Source organism: Ceratotherium simum, chromosome 22, assembly GCF_057802395.1.
Source record: "Ceratotherium simum simum isolate JZ-2026a chromosome 22, ASM5780239v1, whole genome shotgun sequence".
Classification (NCBI taxonomy): domain Eukaryota; kingdom Metazoa; phylum Chordata; class Mammalia; order Perissodactyla; family Rhinocerotidae; genus Ceratotherium; species Ceratotherium simum.
Window position 1 is genome coordinate 28,790,904 of NC_141921.1, and position 12,377 is coordinate 28,803,280.

General features: G+C 50.7%; 1 protein-coding gene across 1 annotated transcript in view; it reads right to left on the reverse strand.

Annotated features, from left to right (window-relative positions):
* Positions 1 to 2,407: 2,407 nt before the first annotated feature.
* The window catches only part of OPRD1 (opioid receptor delta 1), a 34,427-nt gene continuing 24,457 nt past the window's right edge, over positions 2,408 to 12,377 (reverse strand). Inside the window, exons 2-3 of the mRNA XM_004425847.2 lie at positions 5,877 to 6,226; positions 2,408 to 3,163 (exon numbers count right to left, since the gene is read on the reverse strand). Coding sequence (XP_004425904.1) covers positions 2,622 to 3,163; positions 5,877 to 6,226 — 892 coding nt within the window. The 3' untranslated portion in view covers positions 2,408 to 2,621. The remainder of the gene's footprint in view (positions 3,164 to 5,876; positions 6,227 to 12,377) is intronic.

Sequence of the window (12,377 nt, forward strand, 5' to 3'; positions counted from 1 at the left end):
ACTGCCCTATGACACCCTCCCTGGGGCTCCCTGTCCCTGCATGTCATGGCACTGACATGCAATGATCTGTTTATGCTTTGGTCCCAGCATGGGCTTGAACTTTCTGAGGGCAGGGTCATATCTGATTCATTTCCAACTCCCAGGACCCAGTGTGCACAGCCTGGCATGAAGTAGATTTCAATACGAGTTTGCTTTACCTTAAATGTACGTGGTCTGCACCCAGCCCCTGCTGACTCCAGGACAAATTTATATATAAGAAGTGGTAAAAAGCAGCCAGATCTGTTATAGCCACCAGAAACGGCAGTGAGTGGACCTGGAGCAGCCTTGAGACAGGCCTGTCCCGGGAGAGGTTGAAGCCCTTGCAATGTCACCTCCTTCAGGAGTCTTGCCTGGTTCCTAAATTGTCCCCTTTCTCTGACATCTCCCCAAGGCATTAGCAGGAGGGGTCCAAAGTAATGATGAGTGTCCAGTAGTGTCCCCTGCCTTGCTGACACCCCCTCCCATTCAGACACAGGTGTCTATGGCCACAGGCTCCATTTGGATGATGAAGATGATGTAGGTGGGCTGGGACCCCAGGCCAAGGTAGCCTAGCAGGCTGGATCTGAGTGCTGGGCACAGCCCCACATCTTCCAGGATGCTAGTGGAGCTTTACCTAGAGGAAGAAAATTCCCAAGTCTGAGAAGAGGGCTGTGCTTTGCCCACTAAGGGCATCCCTACCCACAATGTGCCCAAAGCCAATCTTGGTGCCTAAGCCTCCAACCCCCTGAATGCTAGTTCAGCCCCTGCTGGAGTGACAGCCTCCCAGACAGGGGAAAGGCTTTTGTTCCAAGGAAACGACTGTCAAAGGGAGAAGAGGTATATTGTTTCTTTTTTGTTTGAGACAAAGACGTCAATTTCTTTCCATCTGTCCCAAAAAGGGAAGAAAATTAAATTTGTTTTTACAAGGATGTCAGCACACTGCTTCAATAGGGAGTCATGGGTGTGGGCCCGAGGCAGTGTCTGGGTGGGGGCAGAGATGGGGGGAGAGGACATGAAGCATGAGGAGGCACAGGGAACAAGGACAGACCCTGATATGGGGGAAGCAAAGACCTGGGAAAGCCTGATTAAAATGCCAAACAAATGAAGAGAAAAACTTCTATGCCCAGCTCCAGGTGGACCCCACGCTCAGCAGCTTGAAAGGGGCAGCCAGACTAGCAGCTGAGGGACCTGGGGATCCCCGGGGGAAGGGGAGAGGGGAGCACACACTGATGCTAGCATTGCAGTCATAATGCCTTCTTCCCCCCAGTTCCTTCAAAGTCAAGTCTCCGGGTGGGCAGTTCCAGCTCACTGGAAACACTGGACACACTGGGAGCAGCCAGATGTTGGGAGAAGGGAGAGGGGATTTCCTGGAGGTTCTTCTCAGGGGCCCAAGACCCAGAGGCTGAGAGGAGGAACAGTCCACACCGGTCTTCAGATGCCCGCACCCAGTCCCAGGTGCACTCACCATCCATGGACTCTAACCAGTGTGGTCAGCTGTCCTCCAGCACCTGGGCCAGAGAAACCAGGGCCCTGGGGACCCCCAAAACTGTCTGCTCTCTGGCTGAGGACCTAACCTCAAAGCAGAAGCCCCCTCCCCCTCAGCCCACCCACCACGCCCCCTTGGTACCTAAGCCAACCTGCAGCTCCAGCTTTGGAGCCACAGGACCTCCTCACTCTTTCCAAGCCCCGTTAGAACTCGGGGCTGGGCACCCCACCCTAAATGAGGCCTTGTCCTGCTACCCTATCCTGGAGCCACTGGCCCTGCTCCACTGTCCTGTCCCAAGCCCCACCGAGACGCAGTGGTGGGGACACTACTTCCACGCTGAGGTATCCCTGCCCATTCCAAGGAGATGACTGTCAAGGAGAAAAAAGGTATATTGTTTCTCTCTCCTTCTCTCTCTTTATTTTTTCTTTATTTATAAAGATGTCAAGTTGGACCTGGACTTCAGGGAGCCCAGCCTCTTGCTAGAACTTGGGGCTCTACCCTAAAGTTGAAGCCTCCATCCTCTACACACAGGCCCTATATCGAGCTGTAGCTACGCCTCAGCGTGAGCTGTAGCCAGGCCTCACTGTCCTGCCCTTCTGTCTCGCCCCCACAAGAGGCGCCTACCCACTACACATAGGCCCCTAGTGTTGCCGCTCAATTCTCAAGTCACTGTCCCCACCACTGCCCGTCCTGAGTCCTGGGTCCCGGGCCCAGGATCTTCAGGTCTCAGGCCGGATCCCCACTCCCGCAAGCCCGCTCCGGGTTAGAACTCGAGGTTGTCTCAAGGTGGAGGCCCCGCCCTGTTACAGGTAGAGGCCCTGTTTGGCGGTCCATTTCTAGAGCCACAGAGCCCACTTCCCTAGCTCCTCCCCTCCCCCCCAACCCAGAGCCCTTGACCATGCCCTCAGCCCACAGGCCCTGCCCCACCGTCCTGCCCTCTGCCCCGCCCCAGGCCAGAGGTCCACCCCCACCGCAGGGGCCCCATCTCTCGGCCCCTGTCTGGTCTCAAGCCCGGCCCCCTTCCGCCTCTTCCCGCGTCGTGGCCCCGCCCTCATTAGAAGTCGGTGCGATCGCCAGGCCAGTCCGGAGGGGCGCGCGGCGGGCCGGCCCGGCCCGGTCAGGCGGCGCCGCCGCCACCGGGACCGTCGGAGGGGGTGCAGGCGGTGACCCGCTCGCGGGCCGTGGCGTCGCGGGCGCGGCTGAAGCTGCCGGGGTCGCGGCGGCCGCAGGGCGCGCGGCAGAGCTGGCGGAAGCAGCGCTTGAAGTTCTCGTCGAGGAAGGCGTAGAGCACGGGGTTGAGGCTGCTGTTGGCGTAACCGAGCGCGATGCACAGGTGCAGCGCGGCCACCACGAGCGGGTCGCGGCGGTCGATGTCCACCAGCGTCCAGACGATGACGAAGATGTGGATGGGCGCCCAGCACACCACGAAGGCGCCCACCACCACCAGCACCATGCGCGTGATGCGCCGCAGACTGCGGTCCTTCTCCTTGGAGCCCGACAGCAGGCGCACGCTGCGCAGGCGCAGCAGCATGAGGCCGTAGCACACCGTGATGATGAGGATGGGCACGATGAAGGCGAAGAGAAACACGCAGATCTTGGTCACCGTGTCCCAGTACCAGCTGGGGCTGGGGAACTGGAGCATGCACACCACTGCCCCGTCTGGGTCGGGGAAACAAGGAAAGACAGACAGGGAGTGAGAGGCTTGTGGGCCTAAGGGACCCACCCTGCCTGCTTGCCCACCCGTCTCGGCTTGGTCAAGTCCCACTGGCTCCTCTTGGCCTTTGCTCAAGGTGATTCTTCTACCTAAAATGTCCTCCTTCACCTCTGCACTTGGTGAACTCCTACTCATCCTTCAAGACCCCAGCAGGATGGGCCCTAATCAAGGAGGTCTCTTTTCTATATTCTCTCCCAATCCTTTTATAAGCCTCTATGTCCATGGGCAGCAGTAATGACATAATTTAGCCCAAGCCCACTAAATTCCAGTCATTATGATAACTCAAAACACTCCACATATTTCTAAAGTAGCTCCAGTGGGGACAATATTGCTAAGATTGACTTAGAGAGCCTGAGTTAAGAGCAGGACTCAGGCCTTACTAACTGTGTGCCTTAGCCTTGGGCAACTTATTCAACCCCTACAAGAGCTTCCCTAAAATGGGACTAATAACAGTACCTAAACCTCACAGGGTCCTTGTGAAGATTAAATAGGCCAAGGCATGTAAAGCATTTAGCACAGTGGGGTTTGAGCTCTTGGTGCACAGGGCAGAAGGGTAGATATAGGTGGGAGTCCAGAGGTCACAACTAGGGCCAGGGAGGCAGATCTCAGCTTAATGTCAAGAACTTTCGGACTGCCAGACTTGTCCAGAGATAAGATGGACACCCAAGGTGCAATGAGCAACCTATTCCTGGAGAGGGCTTGGGCTGGATGAGCACCTTTGGGGACATTGTGGATTCAGGTACAGGGCTGAGGCTGGCCCAGGGGACTCCCAAGATATCTTGAATTCTGGAATTTGAGGAGCCATACAGTGGACCTAGAGCCTAAGAGTTGTGAGAAGAGGGGCTGAGGATCCACAGACAGAGTGGGTCCACAGGACATCACGCTGGCAGGACCCCCAGGGATGACTGACTCCAAGGACTTCATTGTACAGATGGCAGAACCAGACCCAAGAAGGAACAGCACTCATCCAAGGTCACACAGCAAGTGGTATACAGAACTGAGTGCCGATGGCATACAGTGGGTGAGTGTGAGTGTGTATGTGCGTGCATGTGTGTGGAGTGAGGAGGCCCATCTGGCCCGGCCTCCAGCACGGCTGCAGTCAATGGCCTGTAAACTGAAGGCTGAGAGTGAGGAATGGGGCTCAGCTGCTGAGTCAAGACCACTCACTCAGAGACTGTAAAAGGGCCCTGGGAGCTCCACCCTTGTGAGAGTCAAGGGTGGCCCAGAAGCCTCCCACCAAGCCTGTTCCCCCTCCCACCACAGCACTGACAATCTGCAAACCTTTACCCCAGGGGCCAAAAGGAGCAACAGATGTGGGGGCAGGAGCTTTGGGTTCTAGGCCAAATTCCACCAAATGTCTGGCTGTGTGACTCTAAGTAAACCACTGACCTCTCTGATTCTGTTTCCTTACAGTCAAATGGATATAGGAGTCCCTGCCTTGTCTATCTCACAGGCTTAATCATTCTTTTTTTTTTTTTTTAAAGATTTTATTTACTTAATTTTTTCCCCCCAAAGCCCCAGTAGATAGTTGTATGTCATAGCTGCACATCCTTCTAGTTGCTGTATGTGGGACTCGGCCTCAGGATGGAGGGAGAAGTGGTGCCTCGATGCGCACCCGGGATCCAAACCCGGGCCACCAGCATTGCAGCGCGTGCACTTAACCACCAAGCCACAGGGCCGGCCCAAGGCTTAATCATTCTAATAGCTGCTATTTATTGGGCCTTGGCAATGAGCCAGGACTTGTCCCAAGTGTGTGGCTCAGAAGGCTAGTCTTTGGTGTCTTTGGTGCCCTGCTAAACTACGTTCCCCACTTCGTTACATCAAGTTGGGGCACGTGACCAGCTGTCACTAGGAAGAGATGGGCCATAACATTTGAAAGTGGTCTTGCTTTCTCACCACTCCCTCTCCACGTTCATCTGCTGGCCAGATGCCTGCAGGGGAGGACTCCCAAACCATCATTTGGAGCCTGGGTCCCTGCATGACTGTTTCAAATGGCGTCCCTCCTCCTCTCACTCACACTGGCCTAGGATGTGAATGAGAAATAAACTACTGTGTTAAGCCACTGAGCTTTGGAGATGGTTACAGCAGCTACCCAGACTGGTACAGGTAGTACTATACTAATTACCATTTTATTTGGAGGAAATGCACCTGTCTGTCATTCTCTGAAGGCCATTCTCTAGGCCTGGCTTTGGTCATCTGGGCTAGTGGTTTTCAAATTGGAGTGGGAGTTTGGGATGGGACTGCAGATCTCGTGGCCTCCACTGCTCACTAGTCAGTGACACCCTTACCCCATTGGCCATCCATCCAACTCTTATACGTTAGTCCTCCACACACTTCTGGCCAGCTGCTACAGGCACACAGATCCGCTATCCATAATCCCATTCATAAATTTCCTTTGGTTAGTAACCTGTATGACTACTGACCAGTCATTCATCCTCACAACATTCATGTTCCCCATTGGCCAACCATTCATATTCCCATTGGTTGACTTTCCACACTCCCACTGGCCACCCATCCACACTTTCATTGACCGGCAATCCACACCTCCACTGGTGAGCCACCAACACCCACCCTGATAAGTGGCCTGCAAACCCGCAGAGGCCCCTGTGCTGCCTCCTGTGGTCAGTGGCCTGTACCACGGCTCCTTCACTCACTCACCCCGGGGGCGGGTCACAGCCATGACCATGATGGGTACACCAACACCTGAGGCCAGCACCCAGATGCAGATGTTGATCAGCTTGGCTTTGGCGGGGGTGCGGAAGTCCAAGGCCTTGACAGGGTGGCAGACGGCAATATAGCGGTCAACACTCATCATGGTGAGTGTGAAGATGCTGGTGAACATATTGTAGTAGTCAATGGAGAGCACAACCTTGCAGAGCAGTTCCCCAAAGGGCCACGTCTCCATCAGGTACTTGGCACTCTGGAAGGGCAGCGTGCTGGTGGCCAGTGCGTCTGCCATGGCTAGGTTGAAAATGTAGATGTTGGTGGCTGTCTTCATCTTCGTGTACCTTAAAAGCGAGTGCACGTATAACTGTTCCATTTCACAGATTTCAGTTTCACATGAGACTCAGGGAGGTGAAATGACTTGTCCAAAGTCACACAAAAGGTCAGGGGCAGGGGAGGGACTAGAACCCTAAACAATCTGATTCCGCATCACTCCTTTCCACTCCAAAAGATGAAAAGGATTTCTCTGGCTGTGGGTGACTTTGGCAGAAGGTATTTTAGGAAAACTCTTATCTTCTGAGGGGTACTAAGCAATATGGGTAAACATAAAACTGGGATCCAGAGGAAAACAGTTCTGGGTTCTAATCCTGCCTCTACTATTTATTAGCTGAGGGACTCTGGGCTAGTGACTTGAACTCTCTAAGCCTCAATGTTGTAACTGTAAAAAGAGGCGTGTTTACCAACCTCACAGGGTTGTTGTGAAACTTAATGAGATGATACAGCACTTAGCCTTGAGCCCAAAGCACATTAGTGCTCAGTATATGAAACCTGTTATTATTCTTCATATATGAAGAATGAAGCTGGGGGCTAGACCAGAGTGACCTGATCCTCTGGCCTTTGCCACTCGCCTGGCCTTTTGGGAGTATGATTGGCCAACTTTGAGGAAGGGACTCTGCCTACCAGTCTGCCTAGGGCCTTAGACCTCCTGGGGTGTCCTCTGTGGTAGACCAGGGCTCCCAGTCCCTCCTATAGTCCCATCCAGACCTTCTTATCCCCATGCAGCTGGACTCGCCCAGCTGTGGGGAAGGGGCGCAAGTGACAGTGTCACACATCTGACCCAGGCATGAGCCCAGGTGTCCAAGCCAGATATCTGCAACCAAGCCCTGCACCTGAAACTCTCCATCATCCCTCCAGGCTCTATGCTGCCAGACAGCTGCCTGCACTGCAGCTGGCCCCTTCCTGGGCCAACATTTACAATCACGGCCCCTCCTGTGCTGAGGCCTGGGCTGGGCACCAAGTAGCCTGGAGGAAACAGACTGTCCCAGTGCCGTGTGATCATCACAGAAACACACAGGTACACTGAGGCAGGGGTAAGGACTTTTTTCATGCCCCTGGAATGATCTGAGAAACCCAGAAAAGGGATGCATGAGCAACTCCTCAAATTTCCAAGCAGGAAGAACCCTGAGAGATTGAGGGGATGTGATTTTATTAAAGCGTGGTCCAAGGACCCCCTTCAGAATTACTGGAAGAGCGTGTGAGAAATGTAGATTCTTGGACCCCACCCCAGACCTGCTAAATCTTAACCTTTGGAAATCAGGCCTGGGAATCTTCATCTTTAACAAGCACCTCCTCCCCCAAGTGATTCTGATGGACTCTAAAGTTGGTAGCCTAAAGCCCATATTGAGGAGAGACAGGGAAACTGAAGTCCAGGGAAGTGGCATGACGCACCCAAGGTCACACTGCGATGGCAGCAGAGCCAAGCGAGAACTCAGACCTCCTGACTCCCAGACCAGTGCTCTGGCTCTACTCTACCCGACAGGTGGAACCACACCGCAGGCCTCTACTCCTCTAGAATCCCCCTGATTCCACGGCCAGCCCCGGGCACCCAGGATGCTGCAGGGGTCCCATGAGAGCTGATGAGTGCACTCAATGTGTTTTGAATGACTGAACGAATTCCTATCAGCTATGGCTGTTCTTCAGGAAGTGACTGATTTTTTTTGGTTTAAAAAAAAAATTTGACTCACTCATTGTTCTCCAGAGCCAGCATCTGTCCCACTCCCTCCCAAAATAGCTGTCATTTGCCCTGGGACTGGAGAAGGAAAAAGTTTTGCTCGGAGACAGCAGAATTGCCAGTCTCGAGAAGTCTGACTTGAGCCAGTGCGGGATCACAGCTGTGTGGGAGGCGGGCTCAACCCCACAGCTGACTCGCCTAATTTCGCTTCTTTTACGCAGAACAATTAGAGGCTGTTCTTTGCCTGCTATTTTGATTTGTGAAAGATCTTTCAATTCCCAGAGGGGGCTGGGATGCTGGGAAGTAGGTGATGAAGCTGCTATAGCTGGTCCAGGCAGGGCTGAGAGGCACAGCGCTGATTCCGCCGGGCAGAGCCCCAGAGTATCTCTCTGAACAGGCCCGTCCTATGGGCCTCCTCAGACAAATCATGCCACTTTCCTGCTCTCAACTCCCCGTGGCTCCCCAGGGTTCTCTCCGTATTCCACAAGCTGGCCCCAACCACCTCTCAGGCCTCAGCTTCCAGAACCTTCCCCTTGATGGATGTGCCCTGCCTCCCACTGGCCTCTTTGCTGTTCCTGAGACACATCAAGCCCACTCCCACCTCAGGGCCTCTAGACTGCTGTTCCCTCTGCCTGGAACCCCAACTTTTACATGGCTTGCTCCTTCACTTAATTCAGGACTCGAGTCAAATGTCACCTCCTCAGAGGCCACCCCGACCACCCCTCTCCCCACCATCACTCTCTATCTCCTTACACTGCTTCATTTTTCTTTATAGCATGAACCACCGCCTGACTATTTATCTACTTTTCTCTCCCTTTGCCTCTCTAGCCCATGTAAGCTCCCTGAAGGCAGGCCACTTTGTCCATTTTGTTCTCTGCTGTATCGTCAGGCCTACCAACAGTGCCTGGCCAATAGCAGGCTCTCAATAGGCATTTGTTGCACGGATGTCTTAGTCCAGGCCTTATCAGCTCTCCCAGGAACCACTGCAGCAGCCTCTCTCCCCGACAACTCATCATCCACAGAAGTCAGGGTGCTCACTATAAATTAAGGCAGATTTGCTCAGGACACTCCACTGCCTACAACTTTTCCATGCTCCCATTGCCCTCTGGATGAAAGCCAGACTCCTCAGACTGGCAGTCCATCTGGGTAGCCTCTTTCCCAAAGTGCCTTCCCATCATGCCCAGCCACATCTATGGTTCCTCAGACATTCAGTCTAGCACGCCCTCCCTCCTAAGAGAAAGCCAATGTAATGGTTTGGTGGGAATCCTTCCAAACCACATACACATATATAGTTTTTTCTAAAATTTTATTTCTGCCAATTTAATGCAATTACATAGTATAAAAAGTCATATAGTACTATAATGAAAACAGTTGCCTCTCTGCCCTATCCTTCCTTACTCCTCTGTCCTGCTCCCCAGAGGTAACCACGTTTAATGTTTTTACTCATTCTTCTAGTGATCCTCTCCATAAGTCTAAATAATGTGTTTAAATGGCTATTTCTTGATTTATCAATTTTAGACAGTATGTGTCAAAGTTTGTATTTGGTTAAGTGAGGCTATGCAGCAGTAACAAATAATCCCAAAATCTCAGTGGCTTAACACAATAAAGGTTTATTTCTCATCCTTGCGGCGTCCATTCAGTGTCTCCAGGACAATTATATTCCGTGAGGCAATTCCAGCCTGTTTCAATCTTGTGACTCTGCCATCTTAACCCAAGGTCTCCTTGATCTCCATAGCGGGAGAAGAGACAGCTGCAAGGTCACCTAAGCTTCATTCTAGCTGCAACACGGCACTTCCACCTGAAGCCGAATGACCAGAACTAGTCATGTGGCCTCATTCAACTGCAAGGGGCTGAGAAGAAGTCTTCTATGTGCCCAGAAGCAGGGAGAACCAGATATTAGTGAATGCTAGTAATGTCCTCCATAACTCCCTAATATGGTAGATAGGATTGACTCTGTTACACTACCCACCTCTACCTCCTCTCTCCATCCTTGCAATATAATTTTATCACAACTTTTAAATTTTTAGCTAAATTAATATTCAGCATTTACATTCATTTTTTTGGGGGGGGGGTTACATTCTTATGGCTTTGTAGGTATTGTCCACTGCTGAGCCAAATGGTATACTATAATTACATTTATTTTCTAGTACAGATTTTTGTTTTTCCTGGAGTTAATAATTGCCTCTTTTTTTCATTTGCTTAGTTCTGTGTACATATTGCTAAATCTCCTCATTCCAGCAGACCTGTAAAATGCCTTTTCTATACAGTCACATAATCTATCAGTTCTTTTTGTTTTCCTAGTGATCCACCTCCTGGAGCCTTCCTCCTCCCCTTTCAATCTGGGACTGGTTGCTTTCTACACCAGCTGCACACCTGTCCTCCTATGTTAGAGAACCCGTTTCCTGGTTTGCAAGTCTGTTCCATCTTGGTTTATGCCCTCGTTTTGGTGGAGCACATCCTTTAGTCACTTCCTAACAAAGGACACATAGGAAGTAAAATTTTTACAGCTCTGCATGTCTGAAAATGTATTTGTTCTATCCTTACTTCTGATTTCTTTGACTGTAAATGGAACAGTAGGTTGGAAATAATTTTCCAGCAGAATTTTGAGAGCATGGCTCCCTCATCTTCTAGCTTCCAGTGTTGCCACTGAGGTACCTGAAACCATTCTGATTCCTGGTTATTTGTATGTAATCTGTCCTCCCCACCTCCTAAACTTTTAGAATCTTCTCTTTATCCCTGGTATTCTGACATTTTGTGATGATGTGCCTTAGGGTGGCTCTTTCTCATCTGTATTGGGCCCTCATTCTGAAGATTCATGTCCTTCACTATGAAATAGCCTCACTTCATTTCTTTGATAATTTACTCCTCTGCTTTCTCTAGAATCCCTGAAAAATCCATTAGTCAGATATTGGGCCTCCTGGATTGATCCTCTAATTTTCTTATCTTTTCTGTTTTCCATCCTTTGTCTTTTTGGTACATCTTCTGGGAAATTTCCTTTTCATTATCTTTCAACCTTTGTATTGTTTTTAATTTTATTTTGGCTCTCATGTTTTATTTTCCCAGTATCAGTTCTTTTTCTCTTATTATTCCTTTTTGATATAGCATTTTAGCATCTTATATCATGGATACAATATCTTCTCATCTCTTTGAGGATACTAATAATTTTTGTTTTGTATTTTCTTCTGCTCTCTGCGTTGTCTGTTTGCCTCAAACATTTTTGTTTGTTTATTTGTCTGCTTTGGCCTCCCTCTTTTATCCTGGAGACATCTTTCAAATATCTGGTGATATGTGACTAAAGTTTGATCTTTGAGTGAAGCACTAAATAACTAATTGGCAGCTGTGTGTGTGTGCATGTGTGCGTGTGTGTGTGTGTGTGTGTCAGTGTATGGGTCCTGTCAATTGGTGGGCTTTACTATAGGAGGACTGAGTGAAGACCTAGCTTTTATACTGGGGGACGTCTAAATATCACTGTGTGTAGGTCTCTTCTCCAGGGCCTTCAGAAAAGAATCCTCCAATATCCTACCTGGGGAGCACACTTGTGGCTGTCAGGATTCTGGTAGCACAGCTGGAAAAGGGGTCTGGGGATGCCCCCATTTTCCATTTGGTATCTCACTCTGACCCTTTCCATGTCTGCTGGCCCTGAGTTCAGAGTTCCTCCAGGTTAACTTCTCTAGGGAAAAATCCTTGATTTCCCACAGAGTGGAGTGGTAGTCACCTGGTTGTGAGGGGTACAAGGCGGGGGGGCCTAAGGGTATAATCAATCCCCTGCCTCTGTGTTCAGTCCCACACCTCACCCCTGCTCAGCCTGTTATTCCTCTTGCAATTGCTTTTTGTCATCCAACTATGTGCTAACATCTCTTAAGGAATATAAACTGAGGCACAAGCGGTAAACGCACCTACCCAAGGTCACGTGGCCGGTAAGTGGCAGAGCTGGTGTCTAACTCAGGCTGTCTAGTGCCAACATGTGGTAATGACTTTGCTACACTTCCCCTCAGTGCTTGTTACCTTCTTTCCTCCTCCACCTCTCATAGTTAGTGAAAAAGTCAAGGAATGTGAATTTATTATAAGCTGAAGTTTGTTCACTCATCCAACAGGTATTAACTGAGCACCTAGTATGTGCCAGGCACTGAGTAAGGGATACAGGAGTGAAAGTGACAGTCTGGCTTCTTGAAATTTATGGTCTTAGGGAGAGGGCAGACAGTGAACAAATTGCTGCGCTAATTAATGTATAGTTACCCACAATTACCACTCTACCATGAAGGATAAGAACAGGGTATAGAGATGGACACTACCCAGTGGGAGTATAGGAGGGGTTTGTGGAAGGAACCTGACTTAGATTAGGAGGTCAATGATGGCTTCTCTGAGGAGATGTGCAATGAACTGAATTGTGTCCCCCGCAAATTCATGTTGAAGCCCTAACCCCCAATGTGATGGTATGGAGATGGGGCCTTTGGGAGATAGCTAGGCGTAGATGAGGTCATGAG